Here is a 24,636-nt window from a genome sequence, read left to right as displayed (position 1 = left end):
TAAATGGTGCACCAGATTTCCTGAGGAAATTTGGGCTATTCACTTACCAATGTCAATTATAACCTTGCAAGGGATAATTCACTTAGTTTAGTGAATGTGTTCTGCAAAGAACGGTCAACAGTGAATAAGGCAAACCCCTGATATACAAACATATGAGAGTATGTGACTTTGTTTGTTGCATTGGTACAATTGAAAGTGATCTATTGGGAGTACCTGTGACTGTATCTAGGTGAGCGCTGTATTCCCGATTGCCAAGATTTATCTGTATGCAGCATACAGGGGAAGCATCTTGTAGCAGCAACAATCTGCATAGTCCTGCTGGGTGTCTGTAGAGTATCATTTTAAGGTATTATTTTCTCTGGCACAAAGATGACATATTTCACTATTTTCCACCTTACATTGCCAAATATCCAACCAACCACACACAACCATGATCATGTTATGTTATATGGAAGTAGATGTAAATGCAGTATATGGAAGCATTCCATCATGTTAAAAAAAAGAAGGTGTTCAAGGATGGCAATGCAAAAAAAACAAAAAAAACTCAATGATACCTACATTGAAAATGCAGTAAGTGCCCCAGATGTGGTTTGGTGCAACAAAAATTAGGTTTGGGCATGTGTTTTCAACTTATGTGATGTTTCCCGAGTTCTCACCCAGAATGCCTTCTTCTTCCTGCATCTTCTTTCTGATGGATACCATGCTTCCTATGATGCTCAAAATCAGTGTGATTTCTCTTATTTAGACTGTTAAAGTTGAACATATTTATCTCTTGAAGGAACAGATACTTCTTGCTATAGATGGAGCTTTTATTGACATGTGTGAGAACAATTAAATCTTTCAAAAAGTTAATTGTGTGGGATTTTCCAGGTGACTTTTAATATTGTATTGTACAAGAGATTTTAGATTAAAAAACTTTCTTGTATTTTAATGTTAAAAGTAGTAAATCACCTGGAAAATCCCATGCAATTACCTTTTGGAAAGATTATAAAATAGGGATGTGATGCTATAAAATTATTTTCAATTTTCAATTAATTGCAATGGAGACCTAAAACTTGGGGCTAACAGTAGTTGTGTGTTAGTATAATAATGGTTAAAATTTTGAATAATCTGCAGAAAAAAAGAAATTGTATGGTCCAGCTGGATAGACATTTCTAAAGACAGATCTACAACACAAGTCGCCATGCTGCACTGTATAGGGTCAGTGGTCTCCTTTTGCAGCTCACGGACCACTAAATGCACAGATTTCAGACCGCGCATGCGCGTTTAGCCGTGTGCCACTTAAAGGGAAAGAAACTTCCCCCATAGTGACGTCATGATGCCAGAACCTGCCCACTCTCCAGAGACACAACCTGCCCCCCGCCCTGAGCCAGCGATACATGCGAGAGACATGGTCCGGTGCACCCCCCCCCCCCCAAGCAGGGTCCTTCTCCTGACCCCTCTATGGGGCGCAACGGCCAGAGCCACAGACCACCGCTGGTCTCCGTGCTCTCGCGGCCCGGGGTTTGGGGACCACAGGTATAGGTGTACAGGGCTCTATTTAGAATGAATGGCACCACAATCCACAACACTATTGGGTCTGTTTATAAGGCAGTGAATCTGATATACAATAAAACATTCCAGAGTCGAGAATCAAACACTGCCATTGAAACACGTGGACCTGAATGATTCTCCACCAGGGAAAGTTTCACTGAATGTCAGATTCACTGCTTTATAAAAAGACACTATGTCATATAATGTGCATTAAAAAGAGCATTGGACCTATTATAATCCCACTAAGCAACCAGTGTGACAATGAATCTAAATTTTACCTAAAATGCATTTTCATGCAGCAAAGTTTGCAGTAAAATGTAAAAGACCCAAAAACTTTAGTTTGTTCTTGAAACGTAGAATGCTACACAGTGAAAAGGCAAACAAAGTCAGCAGCAGAAAGCAAATTCTTCCCAGGCTGCTGGAAACGCCTTGTTCAGCTCCCCGAGCTCTCACTTTGTAGAAGGCAGAGCACAACAAGCAGAGGGAACATGGGGAAACTACTGAAAATAACGATCATTGGGGTCTTCCTGGCTCTTTTAGGAGAAAGAATAGTGCATTTCATGTAAGTTACCTTATTACTGGTTGGATTAAATATTGATTGCTGTTACTGAAAAGTTTTGAAATGTTTTTGTTTTGCATGAATATCTGTTGTCAGTGTTTTCTATCTAGGTAGTTGTTAGGAAAGCAGACTGTTTTTACATTTTAAGGCTTGAGCCTCCTAAAACCTCAATTTTCAGGCTTTTTGCATTTTTGAGGACTCTGAGAAGTAGGCATTTGAGATTCTTGGGGGGCAAATATACTGCAGTCCCTATGTTTTCCCTGCTTTGTTAATATAGTAAGGAATTTGAAACAAAGAATGGGAATACGGAAAGGGAGAATGGATCATGAAACTTTGCCAGGCATATTCTATTTAGTAATGCAGCCTGCAAGGCTCCCATGATAGGTAAAAGTGCATTTTTTAAAAAAATGGATTTTAACTTTATTTACGCTTTAAGCATATGTGACATAGGTCCATGTTAAATACACATTCTGCCCCTTTACTTGGTCTTCTTTGGTAAATAACTTGCACCAGTAAAGCTTAAAACTGCAAGGAGTTAATAGATTAGCTGCATGCACACAGGAGTTTACTGATAGTGCTGGTTATCTAAGTTTACCAAACAGTCCCAAACAGTAGGTGCAAAAAAGTACACACTTCAAGCAAAGCTAAGGCTAGGTACACACGTGCAATAATTATTGTTTGAAAACAAACGTTCAACGATTATTCCGGATTATTTTGAGCGATCGTATTGTGCACAATTCTTCACAGTTCAAATATAATCCACCAATAATGTACACACTAGATACGATCGTTTGAATAAAGCGGGAAAGTGGCAGGAGAATGTACAGGAGAAAGTGTATCACAGAACAATCCACGATCACTGAACGACCGTACACAATAGATTATGAACGATCGTCGCCCAATCAGATCCGCCGGAACAGTCGTTTGTTTCCAGCGAGATTCCTCGTTCGTCGGCGTCATTGGCCAGTCGTTGTGCACTTTTGTTGTTAACAATTATCAAACGATCTGTCGTGGATTGTTCGTTTTCAACGACAATTATTGTACGTGTATACACTAAAGATAAGTACACATGTCAGATGATCCTCACCAATAAATAGTGCCCATGTGGGGTGAAAATCTTTGATATTTGATGTCTAGACAAGGAAACTTTTACAGACAATATCAGGCAATATATTAAATGCACATACAATCTTATAGGAAAATTGTTGAAATGAATGGCCTGACCACAGGGTCATTTTAAAGGGTCTCAAAGTGTTAACCAAAAAAAAAAAAAAAAAACAAGTAGATACTTGCTGCTCCGACCCCTGCCAAAGGGAAAAGAGAAATTTTGCTCTGGAGTCTTTCCAGAATCCAACACTCCCGGAAGTGTTGATTTCCTAGGCTGTTGCAGTGCTTTGTGAATCCTCAAAATTAAATGCAGTAACATTGACCCAAGGTGACATTGACTCTCCCGTCTGCTCTTCCCAAACTCAGCCTAAGCAACACGTATGATCAATTAACTTTTTGCACCTACCTAATGTTAGGACAGAAAGTTTTCTAATCACAGCCCTAATGGCTTGTTATTGTTAATAATCAATAAATTGATATTTTGCACAGTCTGCATTTAATAATGATGTTATAAACAAAAGCTGAGGGGGACATAGGGATTTATATATAACGTGGCTGAGATACAAGATAAAGTCATTTTCCTGTGGAAAACCCTGGTGAGGATTGTGATGTGTTTTGCTTCTGTTGCAGGAAATGGGGTTATGGCTGATTTGTGGCAGTGATCCAAATGTTTTTGCCAACTCTGTAAAATTAGTAAGGATTAGAACCCTGCAAAGATTTATCTCAGCCGCTGATGCAAAGAAAATTGGGTTGCAGAATTTTTTGTTGCTAATTATCTCTGTCCATAAACCTGCTGCCTGCGGTATTATACCCAACATATTGGACACTGTATATAAATGTGTGTATGTGTGTGTATATATAAAGGTATATAGTGTATTCCTAATAAAACCCCACACTGTGGTCCCACTGGGAAAATTTACCCTTCATTGGTCCTGGTGACTATTTTTTATGATAGGCAAAGGGGTAAAATCCAAAGTGTTTCCATTATCACTGAATTAGGAAGTGAGGATAATCTATCAATGTGAACTATTCTGGTGACAAATGTAGTAGGAGATCCCTTTGCTTTAGAGTCTAGCTCCAATTCTACATTTATTAAAAAAAATTATTCAATATTTTCAAGCTATGCATCTTTCTAATTACATTTTTTGTAACATACTTGCCATTGAAGACTTTTAAGTAAAATTAGGTAAATATTCCAAGGTGCAATGTAATACAGACCTCCACAGAAGTTGTTTAAGTTATGGAGTCAAAGCTTACACTGGGTCATACCCTGTGCTGTCACATTGTCCTCCATATCGTAAAGATCTAGATTTTTTTTTCAGTTGGTAGTATTGCAAAAAGCTTGGGAAGGGAAGTGAAAAAAAAAGAAAATGCTAGACCAGATAAAATTTATATCTTTTTATTGGTTGCATGCACTAATTACGACTATCGGTCATATTGAAATGGGCTTATTATTATTGTAATTGTCCTGCATGAATTATGCCATGTGTGCTGCTTACAGATGTGTAAAGTGTTTTAATTTACACCAACAATTAACCAAATTTCACTTAGGCCACACAAAGTGGAATATGGTTGCTGTGTGTACTTTGTGTTGCATTTTGCTCTTTGCACTGTTTTATTAGTGTATGTACACAGAGAAATGCTTTTATTGTATAGCATGTTTACTGTGTTGGCAGGCTGGAGTGTCTGACAAATAGATGCAGAAATATTATCTCAAAAGAAGAAGTTTTTGGCAGCTGTTACAAAGTTTCACAATAGCTCTGCAGTTTGTTAGGCAGAGCTGATGCTGTATTTAACCAATTCAGCAATGTTTAACTTGTATTTCCCGTTTACCAAAGCTATTTTCTTATTTTCACCATGGACATATTTATTCAAGGAAAACTTTGTCATTATGTGGGAAAAGGGGTCTCTTTTTAAAGCAGGGGTGTCAAACTCTGGCCTGAGGGCCAAATTCGGCCCCCAAAGAAATTTTTTTGGCCCCCAAAAGAATTCTAAATATGAATTGCAGCTGGCCCGCTGCTGCATTGAAATACTGCCGCTACTACAATTCCCGACATCACTCGCATCTGGTCTCGACTTGGACTGTTTTATAGACGCAGGGAATTGTAGTAGTGGTGCTATTTCTCTATTATAGGCTTGTTCCAGATTGAATGTTAAGCAAAACCTCTTTGTTTCCATATGAAAAGGTTTTATATCTAACGAGAAAGAAAAAACGGCCTCAATTTTTTCAATAAACTTCAAGGCTGGCCCGCGACTTTGTCTAAGTTTTTAATTTTGTCCCTCTGTGTATTTGAGTTTGACACCCCTGGTTTAAAGAGATCTAAATAAGAAAACTGAGTGGTAGTTTCATCACAGGGATTTGTGTGTTGATGGAAGTAAATAATGTAATCACAATATGATAACAGTGGGATGGGCTAATAAATTATTAGAGTGTAAGGGTCAGGTGTATGTAATCTACAGAATGCAGGGGTCAGGTTTATGTAATGAATATTGGGCTGCGGTTGGGTGTTTGTAATCTACAGAGTGCTGGGGCCAAGTTATGTAATGTAAATGGAGCAGGGGTGATCTATATTGGGCTGGGGTTGGGTGTATGTAAAATTCTGAATGTAAGGGTCAGGTGTATGTAATCTACAGAATGCAGGAATCAGGTGTATGTAATGTACTGAGTGCAGTGGTCAGGTGTATGCAATCTTCAGAAGTCAAATGTATTTAAAGCTTGCAGGGTCAGGTGTGTGTAATTTATAGTGCAGGGTCAGCTAAATGTAATGTCCTGAGTGGGGTTAAAGTGGCCAGGGAGGGATGTGAGAAGGATGAACTTAACCAGTGGGGGATGTCCTGTATCTTATGGAAGACCTGACACATACCTATGAAATCCCTTAAATAATAGGTAACACTCCATTTTACTCCCAGGCTTTTACTGTATACACTAAATTTACTGGATGGGTGATTATGGGTGTTTATGACTGTAGGTTTGTTCTTAAGTTGAATCTGTATGTAAGTCGCAACAGATACATTATTTTAATTAATGCAATTAGGAAAGATGTTTGTCTCAACATATTATTAGGCAGTGTGGTGTCAGTTATTGTAAAAAATCCTCACTGTGAGGATTACATGATCCCAAACAAAGCAAAAAAAACATAAAATCTTTATGTAGCCTAGACATTCATTAATTCACTTCTGGAGCAAGCTGTGCTTTGATATGCAAAAAGAAACAACTGCAAAGTTTATCTTGGTCATTAAAATGTTGCTCAGCTGTGTTTAACAAAAGCTTTTTTCTGCAAGTCATGCAAACGGCCCCCTCCCCCCAATCAAGCCTCTGTCCTGCACACGAGCAAGCAGGGAATCCCGTTCATATCTAGGAAGTGGTCTGTATGTTGGATGTCCTTAACTTGGGGACTACCTGTACTGACAAGCACATATCAAAGTGTGATAACATACAGCAACCAGAGACTTCTTGCCATTCTATTCATAGAGTTCTCAATATACATGTAAAGTGATTGCTAAGCCAAACAATTGTATACTTTGATATCCTTTCCACTGGGATTCTGAATCACCATCATCTGCGCCATACTTGATGCATTTAACCTCATTTTATTAATAGAGCTCAGGGGCAATAAAGTTATTCTATTATGGGCAATAAACTCACGGTAACCAGATTGCCATCCACTAAACCACCCTGCTTATCCAAATCATTTAAGGAAGACAGAGCAGCCGAATTGTTTTGTTAGCTGCATTCATTACAATGCTGTCATATCACTCTGGAATTCCATTTATCTTAAATGTGCTTTGAATTCTACAGAGATGGAATTTTGGCATATTGTCATCCTAGAACTTAGGGCATGCTATTGTTTTTTACAGACGACTTTAATTTGACTGGGGAAGGATATAGTCTTTAGGGCTATTCTTATGCAGTTTGCACACCCCTAGCCACCCTTTTCACTCCTTCTATGACTTAATAATGACTTCCACACTTAGAACCAGGTTTGCTGGATCACTAAGTTTTACTGATGAAAAACTGGTCTGTGTGTATCCTGAGGTGTATCCTCTCCAGCATTGAATAGCTTTATTAAATCAGGCCCATTGTTTGTACTTGTTTATCATTTTTACTTTTCTTTAATTAAGAAATTTGGGGATTATGTTTTCACTACAAATAATTTCAAACATTTTATTTGAAAAAAGTGCAAATTTAAGGGAAAATTTGGATGACTCTTGGATGAAAATTTATATATTTAGACTAATTTAAAAATGCTTACAGTACATTGGTAAATGACGCCACGTGTTTCTATTTTAGTATGAAACACTTTTTGTTGTTTTAAACTTATCTGCTTTTTAAATTAATTAGTGAATTTATTTTTTATTATTTTGATTGTATCTGGCATTGTTCTTTCTTTGTGCTAGAAAAAAGAGGGGGTTTTAGGAGATGCTCACCTGTCCGGCGACTTTGCTGTGCGCCATCACAGTATAAAACACTGTTTATTCTGTCTAGCAATGCTATTTGCAGCAGCCAGGAGAACTAAGATAGCGGCAGCCCCTGCTTTCCTTTAGTCGTGCAGCGTGGAAAAAAACGGGAGAAGTGAGAGAGAGGAATGTAGGAGCCAGGTGTATATAATGTACAGAGAGCTGGGGTCAGGTATATGATATGTACAGAGTGCTGGGGTCAGACATATGTCATGTACAGAGTTCTGGGGTCAGGTGTATGTTATGTACAGAGTGCAGGGGTCAGGTGTATGTTATGTACAGAGTGCAGGGGTCAGGTATATGTTATGTACAGAGTGCTGGGGTCAGCAATATGTTATGTACAGGGTGCAGGGGTCAGGTATATGTTATGTACAGAATGCAGGGGTCAGGTATATGTTATGTACAGAATGCAGCGGTAAGGTATATGTTATGTACATAGTGCAGGGGTCAGGTGTATATTATGTGCTGAGGTCAGGCAACATATATAACATTCTCTCAGCACGCAGAAAATAGATCCTTGTATATAAATCATAATCTACAGTTTGCAAATGCCTGGGGGTAAGTTTCACTGTGATACTTCTGAGTCGATTTTGTATTACCATTACCATTGTATGCCAGAAAAAAGTAACATTGTTTTGTTTTCATGGTTTAGGGCTCATGCCCTAAAAGCCTAAGGGCCTGAGCCTTAAACCATGAAAACAAAATGTTTCTGGATATTTTCAGACCCATAAGAAAACAGTAAAGACCAATTTGTGGCATCACTAGGATAGATTTATCACATATATTATTTTTTATTTTTCCAGCCATCGCATCAACCTGGGTAGAGAAATAGAACCCATTGAGCTTCCAAACTGTCAGCTTCTGGATGGCATCGGTATGTACCTGAGATGTTGTGAGCGACTGCAATAGAATTAATTCATAAACCCTTCTGTAGTATTCTACATGCATTAAGTATTTTATTCTCATTTTCACATCAGAATTGTAAACAGGATATTGCATTAATTGGGGAATGGTTAATTTGCAGCTGAAAAAATAGTAACATTGGGGATCCAGTGAAGGAACAGCACCACATTTCATATATCACAATTTAGATTCTATGATGAGACTTGGGACTTTATGGGTACCTTTGCCTTTAATATACAAGATATAAAATGTTTCAATACTTACAAATGTACATATATATACATATAGTACAAGAAATAAAAAGGTACACAGAAGCAACATTCACATGAATACATTAACATAATCCAGATTTGATGATGCTTTTAAAGTAGTTTTTGTAGCACTTGCAACCCATAAAATGTGTTGCCTGACACTAAATGTGATTTTCATAAAACTTTTTGTGTATTGTACTACAATTGTTTGCCACTTTCCTCCTCAGATGTTTACAGATGTATTTAGCACATGTTTAAAAGTGGAACCAAACCCACAGATTTAACAGTTACCTGAGAGAAAACTCAGGTTAGAAATTTCTAATAAATGTTATAAAATAATTTATCAAACCAATTATTTACATTCTGTACATGTTATTGAAGGCCTAAATGCCTATGGCTGCTAGCAAACTCATCACCATGGCAACCACAGATGTAAACAGAGGCTAAGATGGCCTAGTTGGGTTCAGTTGGGAATTTGTTTTTTTTATAATGTTGTATGTTTTTACATTTTGTGCTTGCAGCCTTAGGTCTTGCAATTCAGCAACAATTGGATCATCAAAAAAAGAAGGAAAATGCTGGCTCGCCAAGGAAGTAATTTTTGGAGTGACACCTCACTGGCTTGGCCCAAGAGGAGTGACACTGCCTGTTGTTATTTCATTGGCAGCCTACAGCAGTGGTCCTCAACCTTTTGGACGTCTTTGACCACTAAATTTATGGACTGCGCATGCGCAAAGAACCATGTGTCACTCAAAGGGGAAAAAACTTCCCCCCGAGTGAGTTCATGATGCCAGAACTTGACAACCCTCCCACCACAGGTCTGATCCTCTGGCCGGTGTGCCCCACAAAGTGGGGTCCTTCTCCTGACCACGCTGGGGGGTGCACCGGGCATAGCCACGTACCCAACCACAGGTTGGGCCCCCTGGCATACACTATATCTTTAAAAAAACATTTGCTCCTTGTCACTTTACCGACACCATAAGTGGAGTACATAAACTTATGAGTGCTGGTTTTCCTGTGGACATGTTAAAGTTTATTTTATATTATGAGGAGCAGGAAAGGTGTGTTTTTACAGGTATATATGATTTAAATTATTAAGTGCAGGGACAGGGTCACTTCAAAGTAGATGTAGACCCTACATATACTCCTGTGGTGGCTGTGCATCATTGTTCGTTACTGATGGTGACAATAGTGGATCACGCATGGACAAGAAAGATCAACTCGGCAACATATAGAATCCAGTGGAAGCTTTTATGGGCTTTTTAAAGCGGTGATAATGCAAAAGAGGGACAGGAAGAAATTGGTGCCTCAATAACTTTATTGTAAGGGCATTAGGTAGTACATTAATGAGATTGCAAATATATAGAAATTGAATTACATGAACATTTTAAGGCTTCTCTCCAGATAGATCTTCCTGAGAGGAATTTCCTATTCCACCCTCCTTCCCCCCCAGCTAATCGCTCCTATTGAAAATCGATCTAAATCTGTGGTCATGTGAATTTTCAGTTCCACATGACAGATAATTCTTGTCCGATAATCGCCTCAGGGCTGATATCGGACAAGAATCTGGTGCGTGTACAGCGCTCGTGGTCCGTCGCTCTGACCACCATCCTGGCGGATTCATGGACAATGAACGATTGTAATGAAAGTGAAGGGGAGCGAGTGCAGCGGCACGAATTTCCTATTCCACCCTCTTTCCCCCCCAGCTAATCGCTCCTATTGAAAATCGAATACTTAATCTAAATTCCCCTTTATTCAACTAAATCTGTGGTCATGTGAATTTTCAGTTCCACATGACAGGTAATTCTTGTCTGATAATCACCTCAGGGCTGATATCGGACGAGAATCTAGTGTGTGTACAGCGCTCGTTGTCCGTCATTCTGACCACCATCCTGGCGGATCCATGGACAATGAACGATTGTAATGAAAGTGAAGGGGAGCGAGTGCAGCGGGGTGCCGCTCCATCCTTCTCCCCCTTACCCTCTCCATAGAGCAGAATGGGGCTGTATGTACACCACTCGTTCATGCATCGTGCAGTCTTTTATTTTTGGAAAGGATTGTGAAAGATCCTTTCCAATGACAAAAATTGCACATGTGTACCCAGCTGAAGTCCTTGTTGGTTGAATACATTTCCTGATAAAGAAATATGTAATGCCACAAAGAACTCACTTTCATTATCCCTGTTGAAGGAGATTAGGGGACAGGGTTAAGTCAGAAAATCATCAGCTTAGCCACAACTTTGAAACATCCCTTCAGCAAAATAACACAATTTGTGCCCTAGCATTTTGTCATGTGCACTGTATGAGATGAAAACATTGTTTGCAAAAAATCCCCTGCACCTCTCTAACCACTTAAAGGGAGCAGTAAACTCAAGATGTAGTAGGTGGTATAGGTCTAAACAATGATTTTGTTTGTGATTGTGTATATTCCTTTGTTACAGAGCATGGATCTGAAGACATTGAGATTCTTCCCAATGGGCTGGCATTTATCAGTTCTGTAAGTACCATCCATGATCATCATAACTTGACTGTTTCATGTATTATTTATTTCCCAAGGAATAGCAATATACTCTACATTCTGCCAGATTCTAAGATAGGTGAGCTAGCTGTACAATTTTAAGACAGTGGGCCTGATTTATTTAAGCTCTCCAAGGCTGGAGAGGATACAATTTCATCATTGAAGCCGGGTGATCCAGCAAACCTGGAATGGATTTCTTTAAAGTCATTTGGTATTTGCTAGCAAATGTTTTGAATCCTGGACCAGATCCATTCCAGGTTTGCTGGATCACCCGGCTACACTGATAAGAGTGTATCCTCTCCAGCCTTGGAGAGCTTTAAAAAATCAGGCCCTATGAGACAACTGACAAAGTTTCAGTAATTAATATATAAACTTATGTGACTTACAATGGCTTACATTGGTTAAAAAAAATACTTAATAAGCTCTAAATGTTTTAAAGGGCCATTTAGAGCAAAACAACAAGTTGAGCTCAACTTCCTTCTCTCCCTTAGCCTATGTTTGTGGACACATGAGAAGTATGCGAGCTTTGTACTATTAGAGCATACAAATATATTTTAGACAATTGTGTGCTTCTAAGATTGCGGAACATTATGGGGAAGGTTCATTTCTGCTTTAGTGTGACTTTACTTATTTGGACAAGGCCAACTCCAAAAAAACATGGTTTAATAGTGGCTTGCACAAGGTCTTGACCTCAAAGCTATTAAATACCTTTGGGATAAATTGGAATCACACCAGAAGAACCAGGTCTTATCCTCCACCGTACTTGGTCTCAAACATGGTCTTGTTGATTGAGCACCCTTTCCCATAAACATTACCTAAAATCAAACTTCCAGTGCTGACTGGAAATCTGTGACACCTAGGGGTAAGGGTGTCAGACCTTTGCAGAGAGACCACCGAACGTGGAAGAAAACAATGGTCCTATATCCAGACTATTGCCTGGGGGACAGTACTAATTTTCATTTCTATAGTAGAGTTTATTGCACTTTCAGGCTAGCTTTTCACTTTTTACAGAAATGGGGGTGTTAAGCATTACACTGCAATGATCTCTATATCTCCAAAATGAGTACAATTAAAGTGCAGCAGCACAGGTCACCTTTCTGATTACTCTCCTCCTGCCTATTCCCTGATAGCATATAAGCATTCAGAATATCTGAACAATTTATTTGTAACGCCTCTCACTATCCCAATCTGAGTGCTGCTGCATGGGGATTTCAGGGGGCTGATTGAAGCACATTTCATGTACTTCTATTAGCTACAGTACACTTAGCAATGTATTGGATTTTTTTTTTAGGAATATATGAATAAATTAGATTTGTACTTGTAATGCATTTTCTTGCAATAAAATAGGCGTTTTATTGAAAGCCTATATTGTAGTACTCTGAACCCGCTGACAGAAAGCAGTAACAAAACTATGGCATGCACTTAGCAGGTATTGCTAGTTTTATATACAGTTTTATTTATGTTGAGCATCTAATCTTTACATAATAGAAACGTTTTCTTTTAGGGTTTGAAGTATCCTGGTATGTTCAGCTTTGCCCCCAACAGACCGGGGGAAATCTTTCTTTTGGATCTTAATGACAAAAAACTTCGCCCATCTTCGCTGCGTATAAGCAGAGGTTTTGACGTTTCCACTTTCAGCCCTCATGGGCTTAGCATTTACATCGATGAAAGTGGTATGTACATCATTTATTTTTTACATTTTTTTTTGGTGTGTGGATAAACTGACCCACTGTATGCAAACTGGGACCATTCTATCAAGGGACAGCAGAGGTGGTTTTGGTCATATGGATACATTTGTAACGTAAAAGTATAAAGAAATGTAACAACTAGTTCTGTAAAAATGAAATATGTCTCTGTACATAACCCATCTCTGTCTCATGTCAATGTGTATTGTGTGTTTGAAGTACAGATAGTCCCCGGGTTACATACAAGATTAACATTAACTTCTGGAGCAAGCTGTGCTTTGATATGCAAAAAGAAACATCTGCAGACTTTGTATTGATCATTAAAGAGTTACAAGATGCTACAGATCAGCTCAGACCTTAAGATCACCCACAACCTCAGCTGTGTTTAGCAAAAGACTTCTTCTGCAAGTCATGCAAACCGCCCCCTCCCCCCATCCAGCCTCTGTCCTGCACACAAGCGAGCAGGGAAGCCCTGTTCAAATATAGGAGTTGTCCGTATGTTGGATGTCCTTAACCCGGGTACTACCTGTTATCATTTTATTTTTTTGTTCATAGACATAAACTGGTCATGAATAATGACAATTTTTGGGATTTTAGTGGAGTGTTTTTAGTTTACTTCAAGAAGTTATCAGCTCACTGAATTCCTGGTCACTTACAGGTCATATTTGGGAAGAAGAAACTAATGGAGAGAAGGAGGGAGCATAGTCTGCAGTTTTCCCGGATCTCTTCTCCTTCCTTGCACTTTCTTGCCACTCCAAGCTTATGGAAGCTGCTGTTGCTATCCTTCTCGTTTGGCAAAGTTGAACCCTGTTATCAGATTTCTGTCACTGGAAATGATTGTTTCCAGTAATGGAAGGATGAACATTGGCCTTACACTCAGTGCACCTTTCTGTGCTCTACTCCATAGAAAAGTACTGCAGTCATCCCTGCTCTGTTGTTCATTGCTCCGCCAGGACAGATTGATGAACAACGCTTAGAGACTCCTGCACACATGCTAGATTTTCAACCATAATTATCACTACCATTTGCCCTGGACAATCATCTAACGTGTGTACATAGCTTTAGAGGAAAGCGCAGACCTGGCAGCCATTGGTGGATTTTGTGGGTGAAAGTCAGTTTTGGTGTGTAAATTCCCCCAGCTGCTACAGCAGGGCAGTGAAAATGGATTAAATCTTCTGGCAAGATGTACATACTATCACTTCCCATCCAGGTGACAATTACTTAATGTAACGGAAGGAGAAACCATCTGACTTCAACTTTCCCTTTAAAAAGTTTGGCAAAAATTCAAATGTCCCATAAATAAAAACTAATTCCTTTAGTGGGAGCGTAATTTATCATCTTTTCTTCTTCTGCTCTACAGCTGTACGTGAGTAACATCAACTCTAACTCATATTGTCTCCCTTTTTGCTTTCAGGTGACACAGTGTACCTGTTCGTGGTGAATCATCCTCACATCTCTAAGTCCACAGTGGAGATATTTAAATTTGATGATGATGAAAATGTTCTGGTGCACCTGAAGACAATTAAACACGCATCTCTTCATAGGTACGCAAAGTGACTGCAGATAAAATGTTTCATTAAATAGTCTCTGCCAGTTTTTCTCAAACTTTTCACCTCTTAGGAACTCTTGATATCATTTTTATGTCACCTGATAAAACCAATTTCCTGGGAGTCTTGGGGGAATATTTGCTAAAACCAGTTATTTGGGGGTCATTGTAAAAAATCTGCTAACATTGTTGGCAGAAATTCTCACCCTTACAGTGTTGGCTAGAATTCCACCTTTATAGAGAACTAAATCATTAGATCATGATCATTAGGGTCATGCAGCTGGTTGTGGCCCCAGAACTTGCAGGCATCATCAAATGGGAGATCAATCAATGACAATTCAAGGAACCCCTGGAAAACTCTGGAGGAACCTTGGTTGTGAATGGCTGATCTATACCTTTATCAAGAGCATGAGCGCGTAAGGGTATTAAACAAAAAAGATAATGCCCCTGATTCATCAATGAAATCCACGCTCGCTGGAAGCGCGAAAGTACGCGCGGCCAGCGATCGTGGATTACCGCGGTCCGGACTCGAGTATGCGCGTACGATCGCCAGTAAAAAGCTGTCGGATAAGCGCGGCTCCGTGCGCGAGCTTTTTCAGTTGTTGAATAGCGCGATCGCGCACGATTCCGGATCGCTAATACGAATGCGCGACCGATAATCCGATTTTGCTTGATGAATCAGGGGCATTATATTGCATTCTGCAAGTACTTTGATCAGGTAGTTATTATTATTATAATTGGTTGCTTCCCCCTAAAATTGCCCTTGGACTGTATTAATGACACATGACTATGGTAGGGACATTAGATTGTGTTTGAGGGACAGCTAGTGACATGACTATGGACTTTGTGAAGGGCTATGCAATATATGGGCGCTATATAAATACAAGATGATGATAATAATATTAGCTTAGTGGCAAGGTTAGAGGTTGCTGCACAGTTGACCTTTATGAACACAGCCAACAACTGCACAAGCTCCAGGATTTCTCTGATCCATTAGACCAACTGTGATCACTGTTGGAGTTAACATTTTTTTTTAATAAATCCTTAAAGCAGATCTCAAATGAAATTTCAAAGATGCAAATATTGACAATGACTTATGGCAAAATGGCCCTGCCCCTTCCTAATATTCCATAAGGCTACCAATTTTAATTATAATTAATCAAGGAGGTATAGGAAGGGGCATGGCCCAGCCTTTAATCATATGAGTAATAAATAATCAAGTATAATTCATATTTTTTAAACTTTGCCAATGTATAATCTGGAGTTATAAATACAACTTTTCTCTTTCAATTATTAATATTATTTTTTAACATTCATACAATCATTTTGCAGTGTGAATGACGTTGTCGCTGTCGGACCTGAAAGCTTTTATGCCACCAATGATCATTACTTCAATGATTTCTTCTTGAGATCTGTGGGTATGTTTCTCGGGCTAAGGTGGACGAATGTCATGTATTACAGTCCTAGTGATGTCCGAGAAGTAGCCACAGGGTTTTATTCTGCGAATGGCATGGCCATGTCAACTGATAAAAGGTATGTAACATAGTGCATGGCTATTGTGCACCAGTTGCACTAAAATCAATAGAAACAGAGTATATTTAGGGCAGTTATGTAATTGAAGGTCCCGTATTATAAGTAGTTAAAGTGGGCGGGGAGCAGGTGTATTTTTTTTATTGTAGAAAAGACAAACATACTTACCTGCTTGTTTGCAATCTTTTTTGTAAAGAACACTGAGCTACACATGTGAAGCTCAGTGTACAATGCCAGATATCCATTTCCCCTTTCCCTCCTTTACTGCTGCTGAACTGATCTAATGCATGCATGTGCGGGAGTTACATCATTCCAGTTTGGCTAATCAAAATGACTACACCCAAACCCGGGAATACGACCAGATGAAGATAGTGGCTCGGGCACTGAAGCAGGGAAAAGCGGGTGTAAAAAAAAAATTGCAATCAGGCAGGTAAGGATATTTTATTGAAGAAGGGATATTAGCTGTCTCTTCTGCAGTCTGTCTGTTTTTTTTCACTTTAAACCTGACTTATCACTAAGTATATATAGAAATACTTTAAAGAAGGAAGAAAAACAGCTTTTTTGGCAATATTGGATAAAAATATTATGTTTTTTACTTCAAAAAATGTATTTACATTCCTTAACTAAACAGATTCCTACCCATAGTGCATCCCATGTTAACAAATCACATAGGGTCATACTCACAATTACATGTCTTGTCTCAATTCCAGACATGTTTTGCTCAAGGCTTCATCAGGGGAATTAGAATGCAAAAGAAACTCTTGAAGGATTTTGAAAGTTAAATAAGGAATAATTCAAGGTTCTAGTCTCATTGGTGTATAGTGGTAAGGACGGGATACCAGTAGCCAGCCTCCTTACCACTATCCATCAATGAGAATAGAACCTTGAATTATTCCCTATTTACCTTTCAATATCCTTCAAGGGTTCCCTTTTGGAAAATTATTGGAATCACCCTTTTGAACCCATCAGCTATGGATCCTTTATTGTAGTACCTGTATAGCTCACTGTATGTGAACACATCCTCTATATCAACATATAAATAATGGAACGTTTTTCATCAGTTAGTGGAACACACAAAAGTTGAACCAGTATACTGATTCCAAAGGCATCCCCATCAGATAAAAAGAATAGCACAATCCGTGACCACCTTAGAAGAGCTAAAGCATATCCAAGCTACCTTATACCTTAATTTCAAAGTAATATGTGTACCAACTCCTTCCTTATACAGTACTCTATATAATCAGCAATTACCTCAATATTAACTTTGGTCTCTGAATCCCCTGATGAAGCCTTGAGCGAAAGGTGTTGGGAATTGAGACAAGACTTGTATTTGCGAATATGTGATTTGTTGACATGGGTCACACTATAATTGACTAGAACAGGATGACTCCGTTTAGTTAAGGAATGTAAAGAAATTATTTGAATTAAAATACATATTATTTTTATCTAATATTGATAAAAAAGCAATCATTCTTCCTTATTTAAAGTTGTTCACATTACTAGGCTTGGCAATTGTATTATCATTACACTAGAACAGACCCCCTTTTTGGCAAACTTCTTTTTATTTAACTATAGAAATACTTTGTTATGCCCCCCTTGGCAGATTTAAAATTTTTTTTTCACCTGCATCATATTTCCAAGGAGGCACCTGATCTCTTTGTGTGCAGGTATGTGATTGGGTGCCATGTGATCAGAGAGCATTCCACAAGCATAAATGACCATTTGCGAGGAAGAATACGTGCTTGTGTGAAAAATATCTTTTATTGTGAAATAACCTGTCCATATACAAAGGAGATTGTCCGGCATGGGATTATTATTATTATTATTATTATTATTAATAATAATAAACAGGATTTATATAGCGCCAACATTACGCAGCGCTGTACATTAAATAGAGATTGCAAATGACAGACTAATACAGAGAGTGATATAGGAGGAGAGGACCTTCCATTAATAAGGGTTCAGCATCCCATGTAAATTTACTACAGATTTTGCTTTTCAAAAAGCTATGCAAATAACCCTGCCAGCTCTTTCACCAATCATGATCTACCCTAATTCGATAGAAAAGCAAAGAGATCCAGTGTTGATGTCATTTGGACTAAAATATTGTAATAAATATAAGTTCTATTTTTATTTTAACATGTTGATGAGAAATGAAGGAAGAACAGCATTAAATAAATCTATTACTTTTCCTTTTTTTATTGTGTATATTTCCTGTCTCTGCAGGTTTATTTATGTTGCTGATGTCTCTGGGAAAACAATTAATGTGTTTGAAAAACATGCAAACTGGTCGCTGTCACCAGTAAAGGTAATTATCACCATTTGATTTGTATTTCTGTGTTTGTAGCAGAACTGCAGTCTCTTCTGTATGAAATGCAAGGTTCAAACTCTTCCACTTGTCAAAGGATTTGCCTTCTGCCAGTTTTTTGTGACAAACATTAGCATGCAAATATATTTTTGGACAAGTGTGCACTTTCAACCTTGGGCCTGATTTATTAAAGCTTTCCAAGGCTGAAGAGGATACACTTTCATCAGTGAAGCTGAGTGATCTAACAAACCTAGAATGGATCTGGTCAAGATTCAAAAATGTTTGCTAGAAAATAGCAAATGACTTTGAGGAAATTCATTCCAGGTTTGCTGGATCACCCAGCTTCACTGATAAAAAATGTATCATCTCCAGCCTTGTAAAGCTTTAATAAATCAGGCCCCTTGTTGCAACAATTTGGGGAACGTCCTGCTCTGTTCCAGCATAACTGTAGTTCTTTGCAAAGAAGAATGCAAGGAATTCCCTGGGTGCACTGCCAAGAGCTCCTTCCAGCTCTGTCTCTATGCAAAGAATGTGACTCCTTTCTAAAATGTTCCGAATTCAAATTTTTTGTATTGACCCAGATCCACAACATACTCCCTGTTCATACTACACCCTCTCTAACGCATTTCATCCAAAGGAAGGAGAGCAAAGGGAAGTGCACGCCTGTACATATTAGAGTCGATTTACTAAGGGGAAATTGGTCATTCACATAGCAAAGTGACTTTACCCCTTGCAAGTAAAATTTCATGCAATGAAGCTCTGCTGTCTTTAACCATACAATCATGTGCAAGAAAAAGAATGTTATGTTAAATATCACCCCATTCATTAAGCTAAGTCAATTATCCCTTTCAAGATGAAAATTCACCTTGGTTAGTAAACAGCCTAAATTCTTTTAAATCACCCTCATTACGCCATCATACCCTTTACACCATTCTCCTGCTCATAACGATCACTAATATACCATCAATACTCCTCTCCTGCACATACAGCCACTATCAACCCTCCAACACATACTGGTCCCTGACATGACCCCTCCACACTCCTCTCCTACACATGCTGCAAGAGAAACAGTTCTTCAGCATTGTTCTTACTGTCCCCAAACATGTCAGTTCTAAAACAAATCATATTTCCACTAGTTATGATAGAGGTGATTGTTTCATTTTGTTCATGGGTTAAAAACAGAAACACTAAACCTCCCCATAATAATAACACTTAACGCTCTCTGTTCATTCTAACCCTCTTGATTAACATAACACTAAACCCTTCTTGTAACCCCAACACTTATTCTCCCTTTAAGTGTTGTACTATTGTTTACTGTAACCCTTACCTAACTATCTGTACAATGCAGACTTGATTCTGATTTTCTTCTCAGTTGTACCATCAGAGATACCAGTGGTTAAAGAATAAAACATTGCAAGCAATATTACTTTTTTGTATTGCATTGGAAGGCTGCCTGCTGAGTTCTGATAATCTGCCCAGCATTACAATTTTCTTGCATTCTTTTTTTTTATTATTTCATTTCGATATGAGGTGGTCCAGCTGGAAACATTGTTTTCGGTGTGGGGGAATCAGTTCTGGGACAACTGCTTCACTAATTTATGTTGTAAAACTATATATGCTGCAGTAAAAAAGTGCTTGGGTGCTGACCAATACTGCTTATGATAGCTTCAGGAGAGGAAGACATCGCCCTTTGAACTTTACTGTCTGTGGTCATAATAAACAGTCATATCTGGCTGCATGACTCCCAGGAAACACAAAGGGATGGTTCAAAGGAAGCTTGGAAACCAGTGCAGTTATAGTTTTTTGACCATAGCAGTTGAAAGGCATTTAACAACAGTTGGTGTTTGTCCATCCGTATCTGAAGACCCAACCAACAGACATTGGCAACCATGGTGGTTACAAACACCTAACAATAACTTCAGAACAGCCTTTATAAATTCTCTAATTTGTTTCAATGATAAACTAATGGCAAGTAATTGATTGGCAGTTGCACTTGAAGTCTGCCAGCTGAGTTCTGCTACTCTGCCCAGCATTACAATTTTCATGTATTCTTTCTAATTCTCATTTCATCTCATTTTCATATCAGGTGGTTCAGATGGAAACATTGCTGGATAATTTATCAGTGGACCCAGTCACAGGAGATATCTGGACAGCAGCCCATCCAAATGGATTTAAAGTGTTTATGTACAATGCAGAAGATCCACCAGGCTCAGAGGTTGGTATGCAAATTATTTGAATATTACTGTTGGAGGAAATATTATGGGTGAAAAGTATGAGGATTTGGTTTGCTTTTTGGCTTAAGCCGAGTGTGAGTATGATGAGTATGAAGTAAATGCAATACCTTCAGGTTTGAACTGGTGTGTTGTCAGATTGTTCTTGCCTTACGATTGCATGCATTGCAAAATTCACTACATCTGCATCAGTAAGCACATTTCAGCATTCTTTTCCACTAAAATTTCCCATGCAAGCCAATGACAAATTTCAGACATGAAGACCCAAAGTTCATCATGGAAGATAAGGCCCTGCTACTCACAATAAAGTGAGATTCTATGCATAAAATATACAGAACAAGCATAATGCACAATAATGCAAAAAATCCAAGTGCTTTCTTTTCAAACCTTCCAAAAACTGTGATAGGTCTGCAATTCATCATAAATAGCAATTGGAATAAAATAATATACTAATATTATATATTTGGGTAGTTTGGACCTTTCCTAATTAGCATATATCAAGGTGTTTTACTACACAATTTTACATTCTTTTTTTTCCTGGGGTAAGCATGGTTGTCCCATCTAGAAATATTAGCAGTATTGAATTACAGTGGGATCTGGAATACCTAGCATGAAATTGACTGGTTTTCCAGCTGTAGGATTGTTGGATAACATTACATCAGACATAGTATTACAGGAAATACGTTGGAAAGGGCATTAAAAGATGTTTTTGAGCACTGGCCTCCAACCCTCATACTGGCTTCTCCCAATAAACAACCCTTGTCATTTTTACATCTTCTTGTTTATGTTGTTGCAGGTGATCCGTGTTCAGAACATTCACTCAGACAACCCAGTGGTGACCACCATATACGCCAACAATGGCTCTGTGCTTCAGGCATCAACTTGTGCTGTCATATGGGAGGGCAACCTACTGGTGGGCACAATATTTCATAAAGCTCTCCACTGCAAGTTGGAGTAATCAGCAGCACAGACCAAAATGCACCCAAATGAAATGGACTGTATTTTCAGATAAAAAAGCCCCACAGATGGTCAAATGAGTTCATACACTGGGTGGCTACAGAACACACAATGTCACTTGGGTTTCATAATGTTACAAACACTGACTTTAAGCTGGTTTGTATTTTCAGTGAGTTGGGTTAGAAATCCTTTTTGGTGTGGGAGAATCAGTTCTGGGACAACTGCTGCACTAAATGTATGCACTAATTTATGTTGCGAAACCATATAATATGTAGGATACACTGTAGCACCATTCTGCCTATATATATATATATATATATATATATATATATATATATATATATATAGCTGAAAAGGTGCTTCAGTGTTGCCCAGTACTGATTATGATAGCTTCAAGAGAGGGAGACTCCGTCCTTCGAACTTTACTGTCCATGGTCATGATATACACTCATATCTGGCTGCAGGACTCCCAGGAAATATATAGGGCTGGTTCAGAGGAACCTTTGGAAAGCAGTGCAGTAACAGTTTTTTAACCTTAGCAGTTGAAAGGCATTTAACAACAGTGGGCGTTTGTCCATCCATATCTGAAGACCCAATCATTAGACATTGGCAACAAAGGGTCTATTATGGCGGTTAACAAACACCAAACAATTGCATATCAGCCTTCATACACCCTTTATAAATTCTCTAATTTGTTTCATTGATAAACTAATGGCAAGTAATTGATTGACAGTTGGTAGGATGTCAAATGCCTGGTAACCGTAATCTATAAAACTGTCTGTATGAACCAGCCCATAAGGAGGTCACCAGCATCCACTTACAGTTGAAATTTCCATTTTTGCCAGTGTAGGCATTAGAATCATTGGAAGGAAGTCTTATTTTTGTAATTTTGGTGATGTTTTGTATCTTGTGAAATTGTTTATTCTATAAAATAGAATTGGAATAAAGCACCTTGTTTATTAAAAAATCAAGAGTGACCATTTTTTTTCCCATCATTTTGTATGTAGCAACCTCTGAAGGGCTTCTAAAGGTGAAAGCAGTCTGCAAATATTAACTGTAACTTTAGTTTAGGGGAAGCAAAGTTGCTAAATGGCTACTGGGAGGAGAAACAGTGTGAGCTCAGCTGGTGCTATGGGGGAGCTGAGCTTCTGAGTAACTACTGGGAAGGAGGAGCAAAGTAAGCTGCTAGGCCACTTTTGAGAAAGAGGGGAGCTGGGCTGCTGAGAGAATCAACTTAAAGAACCTCAATGAAAATTTATTTTTCCACAGTGCTTGCAGCTCCAGAGGGTTTCTTTTAAAGCTCATTGATGACTCATTAGCTAATTTTCTAAAGCCTAGCAGGCAGGAAAATGCTGCAAAAGGATCTCTTTAAGTTGACCAATGCCAAACTTTTGTTATTACAACTACCAGTATCTGTTGGCTTTATGCTGTTCCTCCTAAAAGCTAAGTCATAGATTAGAACTACTATCTTTTATTCTGCTTCATAGTATGTAAACAGCTATCTATATACAGAGTTGAGTTGTAATCACATACTAAAGCAAAGGTCATCAACATCATGTAGAATGATGATCTATTACTGAAAACAAAGGCATCAAGTCAGGGTATACATATAAATTTAAAGAACCAAAAACTGGATTCCAGGCATGAAACTTTAATTTAAATGTATTCTTAAATAGCCAAAAATTATATCAGCTCACCTAATGTGCACTAAATTAGCAAACCACTTATTTCCTTTTTAAAGTATCAGTGGTATTAATACTGTGCTGTACATAACCTGTGTAGAGAGCGGAGCTGTGGGAAGTGCCCAACAGGCCCACCTACTCCAATCTACCTGTTGAAAGCTGCAGGAGAGGCAGATAAAAGACCAGTCACCCTTTTCAAGAAGGCAGGACAATAATGACTGGTCTTGATTACAGGAAGTTTATAGAAAAGGTATGCACTGAAATACTGCACAGATTTGGAAGAAATTCACAAAGCACCCCATGATTCATTCAAGAATTTATATATATATATATATATATATATATATAAATATATATATATATATATCTATATTTATATATATATATATATATATATATATACATATATATAAAATCAATATGAATGGCCCATTTTTGCCCATTATTAATCCTAATTATTCTATTCTCCCAGAAGTTTAAAGCTTAATAATTATACATAGCATTTATTTACAACATGAATAAAATCAACATTTATTGCTATAAAAACTGTACTGACAGTATTACATCATCCATAATTCAATATTGTTGTGATACTAGTTGTCACCCAATTAAACTATGCATTTCGCAGATGGACAAAGCTACTTCATCAAGGGAAGAGGGTTCAGAAAAATTGGATGTTATATTTAGACCAGCAACGTCAAACCTCAACCCTCGTTAATTTTTTATGGCCAACCAAAAAGGGGAGGCATGGCTGGGAAACTCTACCTGATCCAAGGAGACTATAGATTTTGTGAAGTCTGAAGCTATAGTATAGCTAAAGTTCAACCAAATCCATGGTCTTCATTGATCAGCTGCTTTTCCTCCTCTGGAGGAAGAACCTTTCATACCGCAGCCACAACCACAAACAAATGCATTTGCCTGCTGCATGCAAACCATCAGTTTGCTATGTGGCTGGGAGCAGCTAAACACGTGGTTTTCCATTGGATGTACGAAGAGGAGCATATAGTGTATGTAGAACCCTTATAATTTACCAGAACAGCTGGGCAAAAATGTCTGTTGTTTGCAATACTAGTGAAAATTATATATTAAAATCCTGGTACAACCAGGCAAATATTCTCTGGTACACTCTCAAGATAGTTGGCACCAAAAGCCTATTTGAGCTGTTTCAACATTTTAGGTGAAAACAGAGGGACCTGTGGGGTCATGATGCTATAATAAAGCACCTCTGCAATGTCCCTAATGAGGGTTAACAAGGAACCATACAGGAGCTCCATGCTGGCTCATTCTCAGGCACAAGCGGTTAAATCCTGTCCACAACAATGCGGCTTTTTCATGCTCAAGTCCAAGAAAACAAAAGGACCAAATGGGAGTC

General features: G+C 38.4%; 1 protein-coding gene across 1 annotated transcript; it reads left to right on the top strand.

The window, feature by feature from the left end:
- Positions 1-1,936: 1,936 nt before the first annotated feature.
- LOC140331680 (serum paraoxonase/arylesterase 2-like) lies at positions 1,937-22,549 on the top strand. The gene is made up of 9 exons (XM_072412899.1): positions 1,937-2,095; positions 8,461-8,531; positions 11,249-11,304; positions 12,830-12,998; positions 14,425-14,554; positions 15,889-16,089; positions 18,313-18,394; positions 20,481-20,609; positions 21,422-22,549. The coding sequence occupies exons 1-9, from the start codon at positions 2,022-2,024 to the stop codon at positions 21,581-21,583; spliced, it is 1,074 nt and encodes a 357-aa protein (XP_072269000.1). The 5' UTR covers positions 1,937-2,021; the 3' UTR covers positions 21,584-22,549.
- Positions 22,550-24,636: the final 2,087 nt, after the last annotated feature.

Source organism: Pyxicephalus adspersus, chromosome 5, assembly GCF_032062135.1.
Source record: "Pyxicephalus adspersus chromosome 5, UCB_Pads_2.0, whole genome shotgun sequence".
Lineage (NCBI taxonomy): Eukaryota > Metazoa > Chordata > Amphibia > Anura > Pyxicephalidae > Pyxicephalus > Pyxicephalus adspersus.
The sequence above is the reverse complement of the archived record's forward strand: the minus strand, read 5'-3'. Positions and strand labels throughout refer to the sequence as shown.